The sequence below is a fragment of the Camelus bactrianus genome, chromosome 4 (genome assembly GCF_048773025.1).
Source record: "Camelus bactrianus isolate YW-2024 breed Bactrian camel chromosome 4, ASM4877302v1, whole genome shotgun sequence".
Classification (NCBI taxonomy): Eukaryota; Metazoa; Chordata; class Mammalia; order Artiodactyla; family Camelidae; genus Camelus; species Camelus bactrianus.
Window position 1 is genome coordinate 45,572,951 of NC_133542.1, and position 23,727 is coordinate 45,596,677.

General features: G+C 38.5%; 1 protein-coding gene across 39 annotated transcripts in view; it reads left to right on the forward strand.

Annotated features, from left to right (window-relative positions):
• LOC105067319 (phospholipid-transporting ATPase FetA-like) overlaps nt 1-23,727 on the forward strand; it is a 75,321-nt gene that overhangs the window by 26,306 nt on the left and 25,288 nt on the right. For 25 of the 39 annotated variants that reach the window (XR_012506414.1, XR_012506415.1, XR_012506418.1 and 22 more), the window contains 11 exons: nt 614-691; nt 8,875-8,933; nt 12,355-12,468; nt 13,285-13,383; nt 14,994-15,055; nt 17,620-17,692; nt 18,038-18,108; nt 19,137-19,219; nt 19,961-20,119; nt 20,694-20,762; nt 22,399-22,487. Coding sequence is in view for 31 of the 39 variants with exons in the window: in XM_074361774.1 (XP_074217875.1) it covers nt 614-691; nt 8,875-8,933; nt 12,355-12,468; nt 13,285-13,383; nt 14,994-15,055; nt 17,620-17,692; nt 18,038-18,108; nt 19,137-19,219; nt 19,961-20,119; nt 20,694-20,762; nt 22,399-22,487 (956 nt within the window). In the remaining 8 variants the exon portion in view is untranslated. Of the gene's footprint in view, nt 1-613; nt 692-6,913; nt 7,051-8,656; nt 8,781-8,874; nt 8,934-12,354; nt 12,469-13,284; nt 15,056-17,619; nt 17,693-18,037; nt 18,109-19,136; nt 19,220-19,960; nt 20,120-20,693; nt 20,763-22,398; nt 22,488-23,727 lie in introns of those variants that run through there. The other 14 variants (XM_074361776.1, XM_074361792.1, XM_074361781.1 and 11 more) reach the window with 11 other exon arrangements.

Sequence of the window (23,727 nt, forward strand, 5' to 3'; positions counted from 1 at the left end):
AAGAGATGTCAAAGATATCTCATTAATTAATGAAGGAATCAATAAGATGTTAAGACCAGTTCAAATGAAAACTTAGGAGCCATGTATTGGTAGGCAATTTCATAAAGAAGTGTTAAGATTTCTCAGTTACACACAAAACTAATTTAAGTCCTAAAGTGCATTAATCATAACCTTTGGAGTTATCTTTTCCACCAGACATAAAATACTTGTATCTATATTGGGTAAAAATCTACAAGTTAATCACTGCCCTATGCAGATATAGAGTAGACCAGTCAATAGAAAACTAATCAAAGGTATAAGCCCAGAACTTCACTAAAAGATCACCCAATAATTTCTTTTTTGCCTGTTTCCAAGTTTCAGATAAATTTTCTGACTTATTATAGTTATCAGCTTAGATTTCGTTGCCAAGAAGTAGAATTTGTTTCCCAAGGTTTGAAAATATAACTTTATGATAAGGATGTATGAAATGAATTCTAAAATTTAGCATAAGCATTTTAGAGGTAGACTTATTTAGGATTTTATCCAAATTCCAATCTTCTTAAGCATACATTTAAGTAAAATGATATCAAGCAATGAGAAATTCTCATTCTAAATCTCTGTATTTCCTTTACAGAAATTCCATGGAATTATAATTGGAACTACTCTGCAATGTCTCTACTTGATAGGCAAAGTGAGGGCAGACAAAGTGGAGGTTGGTGAACTCTAAATCTGTATGTCATTATTATTGCCTCTAAAAAGTATTCATGTGGGCATGCATGTGTGTGTGCACTCTCGTATGTGACAGATAAACAGACGGGCCAAGCTACCAATCAAGCAAACTGACCAGGAAAGGAAATATACTTTGCAGAAGTAAATACTTCGTACTTACAATCACAAGCTCTGGTGTTTTGTCATTTGAAAATTTGAGTAGTAACAATCTCTCATCTTTTGTACTTTTATCTTACTTTATACTTTTATTTGGAGGTTCATCAGAAAAGCATGTGTTCCTTTCCTCTCCCCATCCTTTATAACCACCTCCTGCTAAAAAGGAGGTGGCCAATGTGAAAAGATGTTGCTGAGGCAGATCAGATCATCCTTTGCAGACTTTGTGTGGACAGAGCAAGTGGATCTGGAATAGTGTTAGAGAGGATTTCTGTACCACTTCCATGCTTTGCTATGGTGAATCAAAGTACTGAAAGGATCTGGGGTAAGTCTATTCCTAGTCTTTTGAGGAATCTCCATACTTGCAGCAATCTTTTAAGTGATCTTTATGTCTGCAGTCTGTAAATATATCATATTAATCTTTCTGAAATTCTAGTAATATTACATTTTTCCCTACTCAAAATCTTTCCGGAATTCCTTGTCAGCTATGAGGTAAAATTTAAGATCATTGATAGACATCAAAGGCCTGACTGCCTTGTTTCCTGCCTCCTTCAGACTCTTCCTACCAACTGTTCTATCATACAGCTTGTCTCAGGACCAAGTATCTCATTAAGCTCTTCTTCCTGCCTAGATATGTGTTCCCTACATCTATCCTGAACCTACATTCATCTTTCAGATTTAGTGCAAGTCCTTCTCCCTGAAGCCTTCTCCAGTAATTCTATCCACCAGTCCCCACACCCTCTGGCATTATCTTTCCTTCTTGAATTCCTATAGTGCTTGATTTCTATAGTTTTTTTTTAAACTTAGTAGCCGTATTGAGATACAATTCACTTGCCATAAAATTCACCCTTTTAAAGCATACAACTCAGTGATTTTTAGTATGTTTACAGGATTGTGAACCATGACCGTAATTTAATTCTAGAACACTTTCATCACCCCCAAAAGAAACCCCATACCCATTAGCATTCACTCCCAATTCCCCCATCTCCATCCCCTGGCAACCACTAATTTACTTTCTATGTATGGATTTGTCTATTCTGGACATGACATATATATAACCCATTTACACTTACATAGAATCATATAATATGTAGCCTTTTGTGACTGGCTTCTTTCACTTAATGTTTTCAAAGTTCATCCATGTTGTAGCATGTATCAGTACTTCATTCCTTTTTATGGTTGAATATCATTTTATTGTATGGACATACCGCAGTTTGTCTGTTCATCAGTTGATAGACATTTGGGTTGTTTCCACTTTTTGGCTATTGTAAACAATGCTGCTATATACGTTCATGTACAAGTTTTTGTGGGGACGTACAATTTTGGTTCTCTTGGGTTTCTACAGTTCATTTTTAATCTTGTTTATATCCTGCCTTGAACTGTTGCTTTACTGTTTTGCATATATGTTGTGTGGTTCTACTGAATTATCTCTCACACAATGCCTAGAGAGCTCCCCCTGTTCTTGTCCCATTTACTGTATTTCTCCTTTCCCTCTCCTTGACCACTCATACACATATACAAATATCAAGATTGTTATCATAAACTGCCATAACACAACAAGAAAAATTATTAACAAGTATTGCTAGGTAGTTAAACAATACTGGTAGTAAATTCAAAAGAGTGAGACATGCTTGTATATATTAACATGGAAAGATCTCCGATACGTAGTGTGAAATGAAAAAAGCAACTAGCAGAGCAATATAGCAGGATCTCATTTGTTAAAAAAAATACAGTTGTTTGTGTGTGTGTGTGTGTGTGTGTGTGTGTGTGTGTATGTATGTTTGTAGGTAAATACCCTAAGGAAGGGACCCAAAGGCTATACACCAGTCTATTAACAGTAGTTTCCTTGGAAAAGGAAGAAGGAGTGGAAGGCATGGGAAAGTAAAACTTTATGTTTTTTCTCTCTATATTTCTGGTTTTGGATCTTTTAGAGGTAAAATATATTTATGTATTACATTGGTGATTTGAAAAACAATTAAAGAAAAAAGTGTAATCACAAAGGGAAAATAACTAAGTTGGAGAAATTAATAGGAAAGGACAGAAAAAGTAAAAAGAAAAAGAAATAGCAGGAAGGAGGAGGGCATAGATATGGTGGCATGTAGGGCAGAAAGTTAATCAGAGCCTTAGTAATAGAGCCCCATACAACACCACATCTAAATAAACGCAAAAAACAGACATCAGTGTTGCACAACTCTTTGTGAACACACTAAAACCCATTGAATTGTACATTTTATTTTATCGGATGAATTGTATGGTATGTGCATTATGTCTCAGTAAAGTTATTTAAAATAAAACAGACATCTAAAATTTTTAGAGACAGTTTCTAGAATTCTGTTTCTTTAGAAAAGTTAGAGCAACAGTTGAACTAATTTTTCCTGATCTCAGTAAAAGACAAAGTTGTCAGATAGAATGCATGATTCCCAGCTAAATTTGAATGTCAGTGAACAGTGAATAATTTTTTAGTATAAGTATGCTCCATGTAATATTTGGGACATATTTTGTTTTTGTATTTTTATTTGTTAAACCTGGCCTCCCTAAACAAAGGGGATTAAGTTTTGAATCTCTTAAATTGTTTCTTTAGCAGCCTCTCATCTCCTGTCCTACGGAAGGTTTTATGAATGAGAAAAACTGAAAGTGATGTCTGGCAGTTCAGTCAAACATGACTGATACTACCTTTAACACATTGATGTGAAATCATTGGTTCTACATTCCAAATGAGTCAGAATGGCAAAGCACCACTCTCAACTTCTTCCATCTGCCTGGGGTAGAATGGATGATGTTTCTGTCAGCTTCTCCTGCAGGAAGGGAAGGACAGAAACCAAAAGTCTCCAAGAGGAATAGGGGGTGGGGCCTTGGGTTTTGAGCACATCCTGAATTGTGCCAGCCAAACCAATCTTGTATGGTATCCTGTTCATAAATTAGAGTTTGCTTTTTTTTTTAATTGTTGATTTTCTTTAATGTCTTGTTCTTTGAGCAGTTCTAGTCTTGTTCTGCTAAATTGGACAGGAGAATTAGTGCAGCTGTAGAGGATGATCAGAGGCATAGACAACAGGAGAGCCACGGTAATTCATGAACTAGACTTTTCATGACATTCGAGACTTTAGTGAGCTTCCTCTCCAGGCTTCTCTTGACACCGCACTCCACCCCACCTACTCAGCCATGCTGATTATCCTCCTGTTTGCTGACCTTAGCATAGGAAGATCAACAAAGAATTAGTAGCTGGGGTTTCTCTTTCACCCCAGCTCTTCTCTGATTATGTAAATACTCCCACAGGGAGAAGGTTATTATCCTCCATTGGAGGGGTTTGGACAGAAATCTGATCACAGTTCAACAAAATATGTTTCTAATCATCTATTTACTTGTGTGCTTATTCATTCAACAAATCTTTATTAAATCCAGGGCCTAATGCTGAGCTAAGCAGTGAGATACAGAGATTTAAGGAAAACAAAAAAGAAAAAAGGCATGGTCTGTATCTTTAAGGAGCTCTTTGTTTAGTGAGAGAAGATGGTATCATAAGTATGATAATTGAGCTGAATGTAAACCATGAGACATAGCAGTGGATAGACTGAAACAGAAATATGTAATGAAATGGTGATGAGAAAGCAAATTAGTTACTGCCTCTTCTGCAGGACCACAGACTCTCCCATGATGACTCTCAGCTATGTCATTTAGCTTTCTTCTTACCATTCTTTAGATGGAAATATCATCAGGTGGCTGTACTCCAGATATCTTAGAAATGCAGTCTGGAGAGATGAAATACAAATGTTCTTGTGTTCCCAAGACTGAAGCCATATGGTTAACTAAATCAACTGATAGCCATAATATTCCAGATTATGCTATTTGACTATGGTAGTATAAATTGTGATCATTTGGAATCTAAGAAATTCCAGTATTTCTCTGTAAATTGACTCCAACCAATCTGATGAGAAATTCCAGAAATTATGGAATTAGTCAGGTCAGTTATCCTCCCCTGGTACCTCTCTTCACTTATTTTTAGAGGTGGGAAAGTTTCAGCCACATGCATTAAGTGACGTGGGAGAAACCACCTATTGATCTAGAATGACAGCAAGGGGTTACTGCTGTTTCTGTCATCATTACCTGGGCTTACCTGATCTGGGAGTCTGGTGGTATAAGGAGAGGGGGCCTTGACTAATCTACTAGTTAGAGACTTGCACTCCTGAAGATCATCTCACTGCTCTTCTGTCTTTGGTTGGAAAATCCTGTTTCTGACTGATTTCCCACTAGGAGCAAGGAGATAATTTGCTCAGAGCCTCCCAAGCCTGACTGCTATCTGCTATCCTTTTTCTCTCTCCTTCCCTCTTCCTCCTGTTTCCTTTTCTTTCAATGTGCCACTTTCTCTAGTTCCCTCTTACAGAGTTCATTTTCCTTTTACCTTCTGCCATTTCCTTCTCTGGGCTAATCTCCAGTTTTCTGTAGCTTTAACTCCTAAAACCTGAAGTTGGATTACATCAAGATTGCATAAGAGCTATGTTTTTTACCCTGGCATTTGGATCAAAACTCTTAAGGACATCCTTAGACAGAGGCTTCTCCTATTTTGACATTTCTGTTCTATTACCATCCCACCAAAGGACTAAGTAGAGTTTGCCTTACTAGACTGTGTCTTGTGTACCCTTTCTTCTCTACTGGCTGAATCAGCTTAGTACACCCACAGGAGATAGCCGAAAGTTCAAAATCGACTTTGAGCACAGACAACTGTATCAGTGGTGCTTATGGAATCTCCTTGACATAGCATAAGATAAAGGACAAAAAATATCATTTAATGAGTATTTTTGACATGTCAGGTATTATGTAGATTACTATCTCATTTAACCTTCATGTTAGCATATAAGGTAGATATTACTACCCCGTTTTACATATGAGGAGACTAAAGCCCAGAAATGGAAATTGACTTGCCCTAAGCCACTTAACAATTTAGTCACAGAGCCCAGTCTAGAATAGCTAAAATTTTCTGAGCATTTTTCATATACTGGGAATTGTTTTTAAATGTTTTGCATGCCTTAACTTATTAATTCTAACAATAACCTTTCGAGTAGGTATTATTATCATTCATTTTACAGATGAAGAAAATTAGTCTCAGAAATTAAGTAACATTCCAAAGCAGTTAAGTGAAAGATTGAGATTTGAACCATGGCAGGCTGACTCAATTGTTCATATTCCTTTTTTTTAATTAAAATATAGTTGATTTACAATGTTGTATTAGCTTTGGTGTACAGCAAAGTTATATATATATTTTTTCAGATTATTTTCTATATAGGTTATCACAAAATATTGAACATAGTTCCCATGTTTTTAACCACTGCAGGAGCCTGCCATATTTTTAACTCTAAGTCCACTGCACATTTTATAATACCAAGTTGCGTTGTGGAACTTCACTAAGATATCTGGCCCTTTCAATTTAATGATTTTTACCACCCCTAGGCCAGCTCTCAGCACAAGTCTTTGTGAAACCAGACCTTTACTAAATAGGCTGTAGACTCAATCAAGGATGCATTTTCCCCAGTCACCTGAGGCTAGATCTAGGTGTTTGTCCCCTTAAATTCCATAGTCATGACTACTTCAACTAGACCATTTCCTAGACTCTCCTTGTGTAGGCTAATTTCCAATCTTCTATAGTTCTAACCTCTCATCCGTAATTCACATTTTGTCACTCTTATTTCAGCCAAACAGGAATAAACTTTGAATTACCAAGTAATGGGGAAAACACTTGGTCATCCCAGTATTCAACCGTATTCATAAGCCCTAGGGAATCTTGAATTAATCTTGTATTATCTAGTCAAAAAACTATTTTTTCTGCCTTTATTATCTCAAACAGGACTAGCTACTTTCTTTTTAAGCTTGTCTTTTTCTCTCAGACTTTTAGTTTCTTCTTCTAAATGGTTGTGCATACTGAAGTTTTAACCACTTTTCTCATTATTCTTGCTTTTCCTTTTTTAGAGGCATCTAATGAAATCTGACATTCTAGCCCTCAATCCCTCTTCCCTTCCTGATGAAAATCCTACTTTCTTTTTTCTTTCCTTTTCTTTCATGACAGACCTGGGATCAAAGAGCCAGAACTAGGTGCAGGTTAATCCTGTCCCGCACTTTGAAGTCTCAGTCTGTCTCCAGCAACTCAGACTCTGATCTTTGGGGTCTACCTGCTTTATTTCACTCCTAAGCTCAAGGAGGGAGGTATGTATTCAGTTGTTGTGCAGAGCCTCAACTCCATGCATCCTTTGGGGCTGGTGGGCTTAGAGAGAATAGCCTGTTGCACCCAGACCAGTTGCTGGGAAAACCTGTTAGACTTTTATTAAGTTAAAAAATAGTCAGTGATATCTAGGATGAAATTAAATAAGAAATATGAAATTCAATAAGAAAATACTAGAACTTTATCTAGAGTCATAAAATAATATTTTTGAATAAATGGAAAGGCTGTCCTTGTCTGTTGGGTATGATTGGAGGGGCAAATGGCATAAGAGAGACTGATTTCACTCACCAGCACCTGAGAAAATTGAATATGAATGTAGTAGAAAAGTAGCCTGCTCATGGATTGGGTAATCTCAACTGCCCTGGTACTCTGCCCTAATCAGGCCGCCGTCTAGGCCCCTGAGAAAGTCCCTGCACAAAGAGCATAGGCCCTGCAGCAGCTCTAAATCCTAGATGCAGCTAGATTATCTGAGCCATACATGTTCCACCACTTGGGATAACCTGACCTACAATGGTTAGCAGAAGCTCTTGTGTCACAAAGTTGTAAATAAGCCATTAACTAGTCAAAGCAGAGTACAGCAAAACATCCTCTCAGTCCCATCTTAACTTCCCCCATCTTTATTCAGCTAATCCTGGTAATCACAAGAATGAAACAACAGGAAAGAAATGCAGTAGTCCAGGAGAACAAACTTCAAGCTACATAGCTGGGTGGTACACTAGCCCAGGCAGGACTTAGAGCCACTTGTTTATGTATTGCTAGCAAGGTGATTGTACGGACACTATCATCATGCACCAAGAAGTGGCTTCCTGGGGGCACACCAACAATTCTCTCTCTCTCCAGGGATATAGCATGCTACTGGATGGGGACCTAATACTGTGAAAATGTTAACTCTCTCCAAATTAATCTGTGTAATTTCCAAATCTGTATACTCAAATCCTTGCATAAAAAGAGCTAAACATCCCCTTTTCACCTTTTCTGCAATTTGTGCAAATCTCTGAACTTCAAGCACTGCCTGATGTAAGAAACATCCACACAAAAACTTTTACATGAATGTTCATATCACAGGGCCTGACACCTCCCAAGAACTCAATAAATGCTCATTGAACCAATGAAGAATTGAAGAGGCTATAGAAATTTTTCATTCAGGACAAGATCTATTGATAGTATATGTTTTTAAGACTTTTCATAACATGGTAATGGGCTATTTGTAATAGTTCATAACACCTATGAGTTTTGATGTGTTGATTTTGTCTTGTGTTGTAGTTATGAGGCTGACTCCACTATATTACAAGTCCCATGAAGTCAGGACCCTACCTTACTCATCTTTTTATCCTCCCACAGCAACCAGCACACTGGTTTCTAAGCAGTAGATGCTCAGTAATGATTTATTAACTCAAATTTAGTCAAGCAGGTTTAGGAAAGGCTGCCTTGGAAAGAACCTCAGATATCTTAAAATAAGGTGCTATAATTAGCTTATGAAGGAGGGCTGGGTTTCTGTGTTTGGCAGTAATGTTGGTGCAGGCCATCCTGTTGTCTGTAGAAATGTGATCTAGGATTACTAGAAGCATTTCTGGTGGAGAATTCCTCAGAAGTTACTTGTCCTCTTGCCTTCAGAAAGCTTGAATACTTGAGGGTTTCTATTTTTACTGTTTTTCTTGATTCTTTGGGTAAAGAGACAAAATCCTTTTTGTGGACCGATATCCTCAGTGAGAAGGTATGAGGATCTAGTGAAGTCTTCACTAGCAGCCAGCATCCCAGGCTGATTTATAGAGGGGCATACTTTTCATCATTTCTCTCCTCTTTTTCAGAACAAGAGAGATATCTGCAAGCCAACAACAGGGAATTTAACAGTCTGTTTGGATATCCGGTCAGTATCAGGTCTCCAGCTGTTTCAAAAGTGGGCTGGTATTCTCCTCTAATATTCCCCGCTGTCAGTGAGGCAGGAAATTCTTTCCAGATGTAGACCCTCCAACATAGGTTCTACTTTCTTTCTAGCTTCTGTACAATGAGGGCTGGTACAATGAGGCTCAGAAACTAAAATTAATCCAGTAACCTAGGGTCAGGGGAGAATGTATCTCAAATTTTGGGTTTTATATATAGTTCCTAGAAAAGAAATACTGTAGCTTGCACAGATTAAAGCATGGTTCCACAGTTTTCTTTTTCACTTAGACATCTCTGTCTATGACAGTACATATAGATCTTCCTAATTCATTTAATAGCAGTATAATTTTCCGTTGTATCAGTATACCTTAATTTATTTAACCAGTCTCTTATTGATAAACATTTTAAATGTCTCTATTTATATCCAGGAGCCCCCTCCAAAAAAAATGTATTTGCTATGATAAATGGTCCTGAATGAACACCATTTTATATATACTTCGGCACATTTGTGTGAATATACCTTATGAGAGTTTCCTAGAAGTGAATTGGCTGGGTCAAAAGGAAAACACATTAAAATTTTCAGCACATTTTGCCAGATTGCCCTCTAAAAAGATTATATCCATTTATATCTCCACATATAGTAAAGACTGCTCACTTCTCCATATTCCTGCCAAACTTGGTATTATCAATCTTTCTTCATCTTTTCCAGGCTCTTAGATGAAAAATGACATATTATTATCTATCTTTCCTTAATTTTGAGTAAGATCAATAATCTTTTTGTGTTAATTAGCCTTTGTATTTCTTTTTATGGAAACTACTGTTAATGATCTTTGCCCATCTTCTATTGAATTGTTCATTTTTCACTTATTTATTTATTTATGAATAAGTAACTCATAAAAAGATATATGTTTAAAAGCCATGCTCCAACACCCCATCCTTGCCCACATCTCTGCTCCGTATAGGGAATCACTTTTATTAATTTCTTATGTGTTCATCAGTGCTTCTTTGTTGAAATAAAGCAAATACCAGTATATATTCTCATTTGCCCACTTTCTTACACTATCTGAACCTTAACAGTATGTCCTGGAGATGTTTTCATAATCATAATTTCATACTAGCTTTTTCCTTCTTTTCTTTTTTTGACTGTATAGTGTTTCCTAGGCAGATTTAACATAGTTTATGTAACCAGTTCCTTATAAATTGACATCTGGATTGTTTCCAATATTTTCAATTACAAGCAATTTTATATATATATATAGTCCTATAAGTATATCATATATATACATAGACGTACATATTTGTAGTCTCTGTAGGATATTAGTGTATGATTTCTGAGTTAAATTGGTTCTGGATAATAACAATGTTTAGGATATGGCCATTGAAACAGGTTTCCCTCTCTCTACCTTCTACTATGGTGCAGTAAAACTATCTATTCTCCCATTTAGTCATCACTGCCCAAATAAATAAATAGCCCAAACCAAAATCTACCACCTCTATCATGCTTAAATTTTTTCATCTCTGCCAAAATAGCTAAACACTGAGGAATTTCATAGTTAAGCAGACGTTCTACATTCCTAAGATATTGCTTCTGGTTTGATATTTAAGAGTAGGACAAAACACTGTAGTTGCCAAATTAGTAAAGAAGTACTGATATGTCTGTCTTGAGACAGAATCAGCTACCCAAGTGAGTAGAAATGTGAAGTGCACTAATTAACTATAAAATCAAATGGAAAATCAATGGTGAAAGCCAGCTGCTTCAGTAAGGAAAAAGATCAAACAATCTTTGGGTCTAAGTATCAAAGTTGTCTTAGATACTGAGAAATTTAGAGTATCTTATGATCAAAGAAAACCATTTCTATGTTAGAATAACCTACTCTCAAGAGCTCAAAGGGCCCTTAGAGGTCATTTAGTTAGAACTCCATTCAAGACAGACCTGTGAGCTCTCCAGGAGAGATCTTGTTTAATTCTTTTTCAACCTCTACTTGTATATCCCAGCATGGAGCTGTGAACAAAGCAAGCCTTGAGAAATGTATAGTGTTTGATTATTAATTGGAAAATCATGGAGAAACACCAAGGAAATCGTAGGTTTAACTTGACCTCTAAACTCCTAAGTGCTAAGCTGTTTGGCTAACTTCTTTTCCCTAGGGAGATAGGCCTTAGGCAGGTCTTGACTAGGTAGCCTTCCTCAGCAAGTTTTAACCATAGGACAGAATGGTGTTGGTTCTCCAAGAGAAAGATTCAGATGTTTTCCCAAGGTAGGGCCCAGCAAGATTCTTCATACTTAAGCAGTATCCGTCTTCCAGGACTGCAGGTGGGTTTACTCTTTTGTTTGGCCGTCTAGATGTAGAGGCGGAGGAGAAGCCCTATCCTTAGGGAATTATTTGGTCTCATTCTTCTTGAGCTCTTAGATTCAAACTCTCACATCTTAGGTCAAAAGACTGAAGATCCAAAAGTAGAAAATGAGATGGTCCTGCCAACATCTTGAGATCAGAACTGAAGAGGTAGCAAGTTCCTGTTTTCACTCAATAAAATGATAGCTTAGCTGTAGGTCAAAACTCTTCAGACTCTCTCAGGACAATTAAGGGGCGAGTGATTCTCCAGTGCTGACAGCAACCAGTGTAGGAACCTTCAGTGGGCTAAGGCTGAAAGACAGTAATTTGCTTTTGGCATCTGACATCCTTCAGCATTGAAAGCAACATGTAAAGGCACACCAAGCTGGGCTTGCAAGGCAAAGACAAGCTTCATTAGCAAGCTCTGGAGTAGCGCTAACACAAATGACAACCTTCCTGCTCTTTAGAGCTGAGAAGGACTTTGGGTCAGAAAGTGAAATGAAACTGAAAGGTTTCTGATTCTAAGGAAAGAAAGCATTTGGATGGCTGCACAAGTGAACTGGGGCTCGGGGGATAGCACAATCTCAACTCTGCAAGTAACTGTGTGGTCTTGAGCAAATAAATTAACCTCAGTGCCTCAATTTCTTCATCCTCAAAAGTTGATCGTATAGTACTCCCTTCAGACAGTTGTGAGAATTAAATAAGTTGTGCCATATAAAATGTTTAGAATAGTCCCTTACACATAGTAAATATTCAATAAGTATAACTTTTTATTGTTAATTTTATTATCATCATCATTATTAATGGCATCAATAAACAAAGAATTCTATTCAGGGCATAAATATATCCAGCCCCTCCTAAAAATGTCCCATATTGATCATCCTTGCCATCTTTGGATACTCTAGGCCTCAAAGAAAACGGGGTTGGGAGACAAACACTTCTTGCCTCCTTCCCCTGCTATGTCGAGGAGCTGTGGCTTTTTCCTAGTTTTTGAAGTGGTCTTGGTCCTCTGTGTTAAGACTGGGAGGTATAGGGTCTTTTGTTCCTCTAATTGTGCTTGTTTTCTTTTACTCACAGAACAATAGCATCAAGACCTCAAAATATAATGCCTTAAACTTCTTGCCTATGAACCTATTTGAACAGTTCCAGAGACTTGCAAATGCGTATTTCCTCATTTTGCTTTTCCTACAGGTACTGCCTTTTAGGGCCTTTCCCACAGAGCATTTTATCAACCTCTCTAGGGTCAGGATGTAATTAGTCCTTCTCCTCCTTAAAGTGAGAGGTCTTCTCACTTTAGGTAATAGGCAAATGGATGGCTGGAGTCTCAGGCCAGTTCCCTAGAGTAGCTGTAGTCAGGATAAGCAGGGTGAAGGAAGCTTTTTCAGGTGGAAGGAGACCAGGTTGCTGAATACCAAGGAAGGGGTGCTCCCTCATCATGACTGCATGATGGCCACAGTTCAGCTTGACCATAAAAGGCCACAGACTTGACTCTTCACCTTAACCTCAGCTGTAACCCGTTCCTCCTTCTTGTCCAACCTCCCTGACAGAAACGTAACACACAGGAGTGCTGAGGGAGGAGAATGGTTTAGAACCAAAGCACAGGGCAAGGAAGTAGGGCAGGGTAGGCACAAGTTGGGAGAGAGAGACGGATCATCTCATTTCTGCTTTGCTGGAGGAGTGTGGGAAGGTACGTGGTTTTCCCATGTCTACTCTCAACACCCCTACCCACAGCACCTTCATTATCGGAGGAGAAGTGGCTCTTTGCCATCAAGAGAAAGGTAGTAGATCTCAGGACAGATGCATGGCCAACTTACCATCTCTTTTATCCTTTCCTAGGAGATGTTTCCTTATATTTGGGTGGTTATTTGGAGGCTACAACAGTGGAAAGCAACTAGGATAGTGGAACTTATTATGAGTCTAGGGAGGTGAAAATGGTGGTGGGGTAGGGAGAAGTACATTGTCCTTTAAGCTTTCTTACCCAAGTTTCTCTCTTCTTCCCTCTCCCAGTTGATTCCCCAGATCTCCTCCTTGGCATGGTACACGACTGTGATACCCCTGATGGTGGTGCTATCCATAACAGCGGTGAAAGATGGCGTCGATGACATGGTGAAGTAGCCTCCTTGGCCTCTAGTCCCTCACTGTACCTGGTCAGGCTGGGGGGCAAGAAGGACTTCCCAGAACTACCTAGTGCTAGGAAGAACCACTGAAAGGAAAGAGATGTTTCCTTTCCCTGTGTCCTCATCCACCCCAGAGGAATATGTAATTCCCTTAAGCCCAAGATTGGTGATCTGTACATACCCAGAAAAGAGTAACACAAGGCCTTTCTCTGTCTTCCTACTGCCACCTTTTTCCAGGCTGCCCTCCATGTCCTTTTTAATAACCTACCTCTTCCTTCCCTGGGTTTGCTGTCTCCAGGTTTGCTCTCACCCTTCTTCTTGCATTCCCCTTTCTCTCATTTTTATGTTCCTCTTTTTGTCCCTCTGCCTCTCCCTCTTTCTCCTGTTCTTACATTTCTTTTCCCTTTCAACATTCCCCTTCTCCTCTCCAGGTCTCCCTGTTTCCCTTTCCACCTTTCAATTCTATCAGGTGCACACAGTTAGGAACCCTCGGTTTAGAAAGCATCATGGCATAACAGAGGCTAATGCTGTTCCTGGCCTTGGAGGAGAAGCTGGCTCCCAGTGAGTGCTGCGTGGCTTCCTCTTTGCTCCCCACCGCAGGCTGGGCTTGGAAGGGTGAGGGTGAGGAACCAGTACCATGCCTACTAGTGAGGCTTGGAAGCTCATCCTGTTGACCTACTTGAGGCTTTCCTAAGAGAGTCCTTCTGACTTTGTCAGGATAGATTTTTAGACGCAAGTTTAAAGAGCTTTTTTCTCCAGCTCTTTAACTCTATAACTCTTTAAACCCAGAATTAGCACATATAGTGTTTAAATTTCAATCACAACTCAGATGTGGGGAAAAAATGTAGCTTTAATTTTCTACAACTAAACTCAGTGTAGTGCATAACCACCACCCCACTATCCCAGCCCTTTTTAATGAGAGCTAAAAACAAAACTTGCCAATTCAGAATGACACATCCAGTTGCTTCTAGTTTAGAACTCAGTCTCTTTAGGATAAATATTCTCCGAATATTCAGGATTCTTTCTGCCCTCTTCCCAGTCCTGCCCTTTCTCCAGGGAATAATCTCAGCAGGCAGGAGGGGATTCATGTAAGTCTTAGCATCAGGACATACCCTTATTTGTCCCCTTTGGTCTTTGAATAAAAGACCTCTATTCCTCTTTCCTCATTGCATCCACTGTAGAAGCTTCTTGTGTTGACTGTGGTTGGGGGTCGGGGGAGGGTATGCTTGTGAAAACTTAACTTCCCTGCACCTACCAATGTGTACAAGGCTCCAGTCCTGCCCATCATTTTGCATTCTCTCCTCTGTGGCTTTTGACAGAAGTTGTCTTTTCTCATTACCCTAGGCTTTGACTCTTGACATTAAATCCAAGATTTTGTCACTCTCTTCTCCCTTGGTTCTTTCTCTGGCCTCCCTTCTCAGCTTCTCAGAGGAAATCAACCTCTTTGCCTGGTTTTAATGGTAGAAGGTCTTGTTGGGGGTTGGGGTAAGGGAGAGTTATAAAAAAGGGGAACTCATTGAATAATACTTCAGAATGTTAACCTCCTACATGGAGTTTGCTCTGTGTCTATTTCCTGAACATTTTCTTGTGTAATTTTAGAAAAGGCATAAAAATGACAATCAAGTCAACAATCGTTCTGTTCTGGTGCTGATGAATGGCAGGTAAGTCCTTTTAGGGAAGCCGGTTTAGGTAGGACTGGCTTTGGGAGAGGATTGGTCTTGCTGAAGCTTGATGTGCTGGGTGCTTTGGAAAGGTAATTTAAGGCAGTGAAAAGAACCTCAGGTTGGACATAAGAAGAATTTGTTTTTCTAGATCTAGCATACTTTGAATTTGCTACGTGACCTCAGACCTCTCTGGGCCTCATATTTCTTATCTATAAAGTGTAGATAATATTCTCTACCTTAGAGGATGCTTGTAAAAAGTGAAAAATGAAATAATATATATTAAAGCAATTAATAAAATATGACATGGCATTAATATGCAAGTGATTATTTCTAGTCAGCATAGAGACATCTGTCTTTAGAACATCAATGGATTCTACATGACTTACTGACCATTCTACTACAGACTCTGGTTAGAACATCTTTTTGTTAACACTCTAAAGAAAGTAATGATGTTGACCCCATTGCTGTGGTGTTTGGTCATAGCTAACTAAAATGTTGGGTCAGTGTTTATATTTGGTGGGGTCTTGAAAAATTTTGAGTAATTTACCTTTGGCAGGAATGGAGGGAGGCAAGCATAATTCCTGTATAAGGCAAAATAAGGAGATTATCATAAGAGATACAAAAATTATCACAAGAATTAATAAAAATGAGCAATCATAGCTGGCTAAAGGAATTAAGGAAGACTTTCTGGAGGAGGTTATGTTTGTACTAGCCTTAAGGGATGGGGAGGGATTCAACAAATAGAGATTGTATGAAAGGAAAGGTGACCAGTGCGTGCAGAAGCATGATCGCAAAGAAGTACAAACCTGAAGGAATTCATGATTGAGGTCCAGTCTTTTTTCATGGTGACCTTACAGAATACCCAGTAGCTATAGTTTTTTAATATATAATATATATTAAAAGTATAATATATAATATATATTAATTGAAGTGTAGTTTTATAATATAATATATGTTATAGGTGTATAATATAGTAATTCACAATTTTTAAAGGTTATACTCCATTTATAGTTATTATAAAATATTGGCTATGTTCTCTGTGTTGTACAATACACTTTTGTAGCTTATTTTATATATAATAGTTGTACCTCTTAATCCACTATGTTTATATTCCCCCTCCCTCTACCCTCTCCCCACTGGTAACCACTAGTTTGTTCTCTATAAATGTGAATTTGCTTCTTTTTAAATTATATTCACTAGTTTGTTGTAATTTTTTAGATTCCATATGTAAGTGATATCATACAGTATTTGTTTTTGTCCATCTGACTTATTTCACTTAGCATAATATCCTCCAAGTCCATCCATGTCATTGAAAAATGGCGAAAGTTCATACTTTTTTATGCCTGAGGAATATTCCATTATATATGTATCAGTAGCTTTGGTTTTAATCATATAATTCTATTATATGAAGTCCTTGGGCATCTAATCCTATTATTTATTGTGGCTGCTGATTCTGACTCACTGTGAATTATTTTCTCAAGTGTTTTGGTCTGTTGAAGCCCCTCATAAGGTACTTCCAAAGAAGTCAGTTGTGATTAAAAAGAAAATTTTAAAAGAAAAGAAGGAAGGTACTAGAAATAGAAAAGATAAAACTTAGTGTATTAGAAATTGCAAGGCTATGGATGTACTGACCAAATGAATTTAGTCCAGTGAATTACCCAAGTAGTGTCAGCACTTGGGATTTATAAGATTATTGGAGAAGAATTTGTCTTAGAGTGGCTTCAGGGTAGGAGTTCACAAGCAGGGCCCTGGTTAGACTTTGTAAGCCAGTGAACATCTGACTAATTTAACACTTGGGGGGAGGCTCACTGTTGAAACAGTCTATATTCCAGAAAGTGGCTTCCCTTTTCTAGAGCACCTGGGTTTGAGCAGAGCTGCTGTTGAAAAAGTTTTTTTCAAGTTGTGATTTCTGTCATTTTCATTTTTCAGTAATTCTGATTACAAGCGCATCTTCAGTTAAAAGCCACATTTTAGTTATCAAAAGGAATGAGCCACGTCTTCTATAAATGTTCTGTAAGATATATTATTAAATGAAAAATGCAAAGTGCAGAAAATTATCTTTTTTACTTCTGTCTCTCGTGTATTTCTGTATCAGCAAATGGTTATTGGGATCCCTTCATGGGTCTTGTAACTTTTAAATGTATATCTTGTATATGATTATATGGATTGATATTTTCTAGAAAAAAATTGCAAAAAATTACGATGTCTACCCTGAGGAAGCAAAACTAGAATCTGGGGAGAGAGGAGGCTTTACTTTTTCCTTTTATATACTTCTTTATTATTTGAACTATTTTTTACCATATGCATATATTACTTTACTTAAAGAAAAATGTGCATGTATGTCTACATATACCTTTATAGAGGTTTAGAAAACTCATACCCTAAAGTCGAGAGAAATGGGCACCATTCTTTATTGTAGCAAAGATGTGTCAGACACCAGTTTGTTCCTCCTCTGAGCCTTGAGTTCATCTCAACTTTTTTTCTCCCCTTGATTGTCAAAACAGGGCTGTGGTGAAATTTCAGAGCAGGCATACAGGCATTCAATGTTCATTTTCTTACAGAATAGTGACAGACAAATGGATGAATATCCAAGTGGGAGATATAATAAAACTAGAAAATAATCAGCTTGTCACGGTGAGTACCTCTTTGGGCTGTGGCTTTTTCTCTTTTGGCTTGAGTAGGAACCCTTTCAGCACTTCTATGGCCACTGCTTTTGGTGACCTTCATCTGCCTCACTCTGCATCCAGAGATCATCAGCTCATGTGGTAAGAAGTTTATTCTTGTCCACTTCTCACCATAGCTACAGGTAAAGTATGACTAGTTTTGGGAGAAGGGGGTATGTGGTAGCAGTGATGGGTCCTAGACAGAGAAAGTAAACCAAATGTCTCTAAAATTCTTAGAATGGACATCTGTTTTGTCACCCTGTTATGTTAAGAGTCTGCCTTCCTGCCTTATCTTCTCTGACTTTTCTGACCGCAGGCTGATATACTATTACTCTCTAGCAGTGAGCCCTACAGTCTGACGTATATAGAGACAGCCGAACTGGATGGGTGAGTGTTTCCTCCTGATATTCCATTAAGACAGTTGTGCCAGCTTACAGTGATTTCTCACTGAGGGAGAGCATGATGCAGAGAATGAAGTGCTAAAAGAGGCTAGAAATATCCAGATAAGATAGAAGGCCAGACTCTGGAACCTCAAGTCTAAGGCTGAGCTCTTGACAGCAACAATTGAGCATCCACTGGGTGCAGAATCTTAGCAGATTAACAATATATTATTCTTCTCTAAACTGGAGGCACTCTCTGACAAAACTTAGTAGTGCTGAATGGCAGGAAAGAGATTAACAGAGCTGTAAAATTTCAGAATAGAGTTCCAAAGTTTTCAGGGTGGGGGGAGTGAGTATGGAGGTACTTAAGTACTGATAAAACACCATGTTCTAGAATGGATTTAAGGTAGAAATTCACTAATGTGCAGAAGCTTAGGAATATGGAGGCCATCTTCAGAGAGCTTGTCCTGTGGAATTTTGTATCAATCTGTATTCTTACAGCTATTCCTCTTGGCACCCACAAACTTTTTGAAATGTGACTTCTTTTTTATTTCTGTCTCTCATGTATTTCTGTATCAGCAAATGGTTAATTGGGATCCCTTCATGGGTCCTGTAAATATTTATAAGATGAGAAGTATGTTTACTTGGAGGTGCATTCAGGTTCGTACCAGGACCTGCTTCTTACTCTTGAAGGGAGCAGGTACCACCTCCAGGTTGTTTTGTAATATTTCTTCTGCTTCTCTTCTTCATCTGACCAGCAAGCTCTCACAGGTTGGTTAAAACAATGGTGATGTGTTATAGGGAGTGAGAGCAGAGAGAGAGGGGAGTGAGTGAGCTAACACTCAGCTTCCTTGTGGAACCATCCCACCTCAGTACTGTCCTTGAGAAAGGATATCAGTGGGAGTGACTCTTACTGCTCAAGCCTGTAGCCCAAGCTCTGTTGGCAACATCTCTTTTTAAAGGAGGTGAAATTGGACCTGTGCTGCTGTTGTGTATGTGTCTTGTACTCTGGTGACTGTGCATCCTTTACTCTAGTGAAACCAACCTGAAAGTGAAACAAGCCATCTCAGTTACCAGTGACATGGAAGATAACCTGAAGCTGCTGTCTGCCTTCGATGGTAAGTTAGGAAATAGGTTTGCCAACCCAAATTTTTTATCAGTAGAGGTCTGGTTAAATAAAGTTTGGTACATTTGTATAGTGGATTCTATATCACTTATTTTAAAATATGCAAGTTGATATTTATTTACATGGAAAAATACAACCTGGTAATAAGTAAAAAAAGAATACAATGCACTATGCATAGTATATATAACATAAACTTATTTGGGGGAACATATATATGTTTATGAGTATATGTATAGGAAAAATCTTGAAAGGTTGTACTGCAGAAGTTTAATAGCACTTATCTCTAGGCAGTGGGTCAATTTTACTTTTTCCTTTCTCATTTTAATGTTGTATATATATTTACAAAGGGCCCCTTTTACTTTACTAATCGTGAAAAAGTCAAATTATTTCCATTTTTTAAAAATACTAGATTTGCTTTAAGTAGTTTTAAAATTTCTTCAGATTCAGCTTTTTTGATCTGGAAGTACTGATGGTGATAAGTTATGTGAGTTGTTCTCTCTCGGGATGAACCCATGTCACAGAACTGCTCTTCTTTGATGCCCAGAAACCTTTGTCTGCCTTTCTAAAGGGAGCTGGTGAGAAAAGGGCAGCAGCTGAGAGATGATAGGAAAAAGATATGTATATATTTTGAAAGAGGGACGTTCCTTCCTCTTTTCTGTTGAGCCTCCTCTGTCCTGTAAATTAAGATTACAGAGTCAGGACTCTTATTCCTTTTTTGTTTGTTTGTTTTCAGGAGAAGTGAGATGTGAGTCTCCCAATAACAGGTTGGACAGATTCACAGGAACACTGACTTATAAGGGAAAAAACTACATCCTGAACCATGACAGGCTGATTTTCCGAGGTTGCGTCATTAGGAATACTGATTGGTGCTATGGCTTGGTGGTTTTTACTGGTACGTCTTCCTGGGGCCACAGACCCCCAGCCTGCTGCATTCTATTTGTAGCTGTGTTGTGGATACTTAGTTTTCGGGATGTAGATATGGTGCTCAGATAATATACCAAAACACTATGGCTTTTGAGACAGATAGAAAGTGAGGCAGGTAGATGGATAGATAGATGGATGATTTAAGAAAAAACTTTTTTCTTAGGAAAAAAATGACTTTTTTCCCCAAGCAATGAGCTGCTAGCATATGACCCCTGCCTTTGTTAGAGGAAGTCTTTGTGTTCCAAGACCATGGAGCACTCATGAGTCCTTCTAACCATATCTGGACACAAGAGAAGGTATACACATAGAGTTAGCATATGTACAGGGAACATGTGGAAGGGGAGAGTATACGTGTGCATAATTCCCATGAGGAGAGAATAAACACAGTGCTCATTATGAAGAATATAAAATACAATATGAAGTGTTCACAGCAGAGAAATGGCACATGTGGCTCATTAGCAGTGGCCCATCTTGAGATGGCATTTAGAACCATAATCCCTTATGGTTAGTGAGAGATTGTCTTGGGTTTTGATGTTGTGCAGGAAAGTGGAGGAAGCTTCAGTGCTCCCCTGTGCCCTCAGTGACAGTGGTCATTGATGACAACAATCATGGTAAGAAGATGGGACCCTGAAGATGGCACTGAGGAGGGTTTCCCACAGTGAATACCACTCAACTCAGAGCTCCCCTTCTAGAGAATTCACCCCTAGACATAGGGATCCTGGATGCCTCACGTCTGTGGAAAATAATGGGATCCAAGCCCTAGAGAGAAGCTTAAGAGTCCAGGGAGGCCTTGGTGGAACTTTTTTCACTGATTCTTGACCTAGAGTGGCAGCTTGTAAGCTGACCAGTCCCAGACCCAAAGATTTGAAGTAGACTTAGTTTCTTCACTCTGCTTCAGCAGCTAGCCCCACACATTGCCACACATAAAAAAGCTCATTTTTCAGCAAATTTTCCCTAAAGCAATAGCAGTGAGGTTGCCAACCAGCCCAAATTTAGTTCACGTTTTCTTCTGAGTCTTGGTTGGATACACGGAAGTGAAAAATCTTTTGGGGGCTTTGGGAAGCTCAGAGCAGAGGAGAACTGATGCCACCTAAGAGCACCCCAAAGTATTCAGAGTAGAATTGAGTTGCTGATCCTGTTACATGATATCCAAGTTCTACCATGATTCCCACATTCTTCTCGAAACTTGGGGGAGGGTCAGTCTCTGTAAAGACCCATGGGAGATTGTGTCTCTTTTGGCTTCCAGGCTTGAGCCAAACTTCTCATGACTTCAGGCCCTTCAGGGAATGCTTAAGAGGAAAGAATGGCATAGCCTATGCCCTGCATTCTCAGTGTTTGCCCATATGTCAGGAAAGTCCCAGCTCCCCCATGAGTAAGCATTGACGAAATTCCTTCATTAGAGTATATGTAAGAACAATAATCAGATGGTAAAAGGCCAGGGAAATTACTTATATTTTCTTTCAAGCCTCCTATGTTTTCTCTGCAGCCATATCTCTGGTCAGTAATTTCCAGCTCTGGTCCCAGTGGCCATTAAAAGCTCTTTGTTTCTATTTACTGTCTGCTCTGTTATAAAGACAGTCTGTCTCTCAGCTCCGGAGAGGTGTCAGTTCCTAAGCTTCCCTCTCAGGAGAAGAGGGTATGACTCAATGGTGGAGCGGTGCTTAGCATGCGGGATGTCCTGGGTTCAATCCCCAGCACCTCCATTTTAAAAATTAATTAAATGGACTTAATTAATTAATTAATTAATTAATTAATTAATTATAAATAAATAAATAAATAAGCAAGCCAAGCTTCCACCTCAGAAGAAAACACTGCCTCAGCCTTTTCCTTTCTCCTTTTCCTAGTTAGAAACTTTAAATAGAACCTCGTCCACCGGTGGGTTTCCTCAAAAGGTATGGATTTCCTTATCAGAAAATCCCTTTTCTAAACTAAATAAACCAGATGCAAGAGAAGCCTGTGGCTCCTATTCTGACTTATCTGTCAAAGACTAGACTGTCTAAGATGCTGCCTAGAAAGGGAGGGGTCAGCATTGATGCAGTTTGCAGAAATAGTTGAGATTATCCTTAGAAACAAATTTTCCATTCTTTGAGTTGTTGACACCAACTATGAGCCTTTCTCCAGGGCTTTATCCCCTAGTATTGGAAAGGAGTTTGATAAAGCAATCATAAAGGTACATTTCAACCCAATTTCAATACTCTTGAGAATATTCAGTGATTCTAAAAGGTTACGTCTCCCTGTTTCACTTAGGGCCAGATACCAAAGTAATGCAGAACGGTGGAAAGTCTGCCTTTAAACGGACACACATAGACCATCTCATGAATGTCCTTGTGCTCTGGGTACGTTATAGACTTTTCTGTGTGTGTTTTTTTTAATATAAATAGGCATAATTCTCTTCCTTCCACAGCAGTAGCTGGTATTTCCAACTAGGAATTTAGTTGTTTGAAAGTCTCAAGCAGCTTTAGGACCCCACATACTAATGTCTGAGGCAAAAAAGAACAGAGCTCACTGACAAGGGAGTCTCAAGTTTATACCTCTGTTGTGGAAGACAGTCACAACTTGTTTAGGGTTTGATACTTTGATTAGTGGTACCAGAATGGATTAAGGACTCTGCTTTAGAAATTTTTAAAAAAAATTTTTTTTCTCGTAACCAGTTTTACTCAGGACCACTTTAATAAAGCCTTACTTAGACTTATATAATAGATCACCTTACTTAAACTGATGATTTTCAAACTATTTCCTGAGAGGAGTCTAGGGTCTGCTGCAGGGAGAATAGAGAAGATCAAGCAAGTTTTGTTCTGGCCTCCTCATTCTGAAGTTCCTGTTCAAAAAAAGTAGCTTCACACTTATCAGTTCTATAAGATTTCAGTTGGAAAATAGAGGATTCTGGTGCTAAGAAATGAAATTTGAAAAGCATTCAATAGGTAATAATCTGCTTTGAGAATAGAAGTTTAAATTGAAGATTAATTAACTTATTTCCATGCTATCATGTATGGGTTTCCTTTATTCTTGTTAGATGTAGGCAAATTAACTTCTTCACTTATACATTTCTCTGCATCAGTGAGTGGTTCCAGTGCTGCCTATTCTTAATTTCATGACTTTTTATTTTTACTCTATTACTTAGAAAATTCAAAAGTGCCTTTTCTTTCTGTACATTTCTCATTAATAGCTGAATTATAAACTGCCTGTTTTCCATTATTTGTTATGTAAAATATCACAATTCTTTTTCTTTTTGCCAAGACATTGTCAATGTAGTTAGATGTAATACGTTCTCATTTCTTGAAGCTGAAGCAGAAATTCTTCCTGATTTAAACATTTCATTTTTTCCCCACTTTTGGAAATGATTCTTAGGGGAGAAATCTGGCAGACACAGGAAGCGTCTTTAGTGAAACTGCTTCCTGATGAGCCCACAGTTGAGGTGACGTTTGATCCCCTCCTCTCCCCAGTGACCAGAGCTCATAATGACAATGCTTTGTGAGCCCTTGTCTGTTGAGTAGGACTGTATTTGTGGGGCAAAAAAAGCAAGAGTACTTGACATTTGAATGATGCCAGAAATCCAAAATATACTTCTGGGGTAAG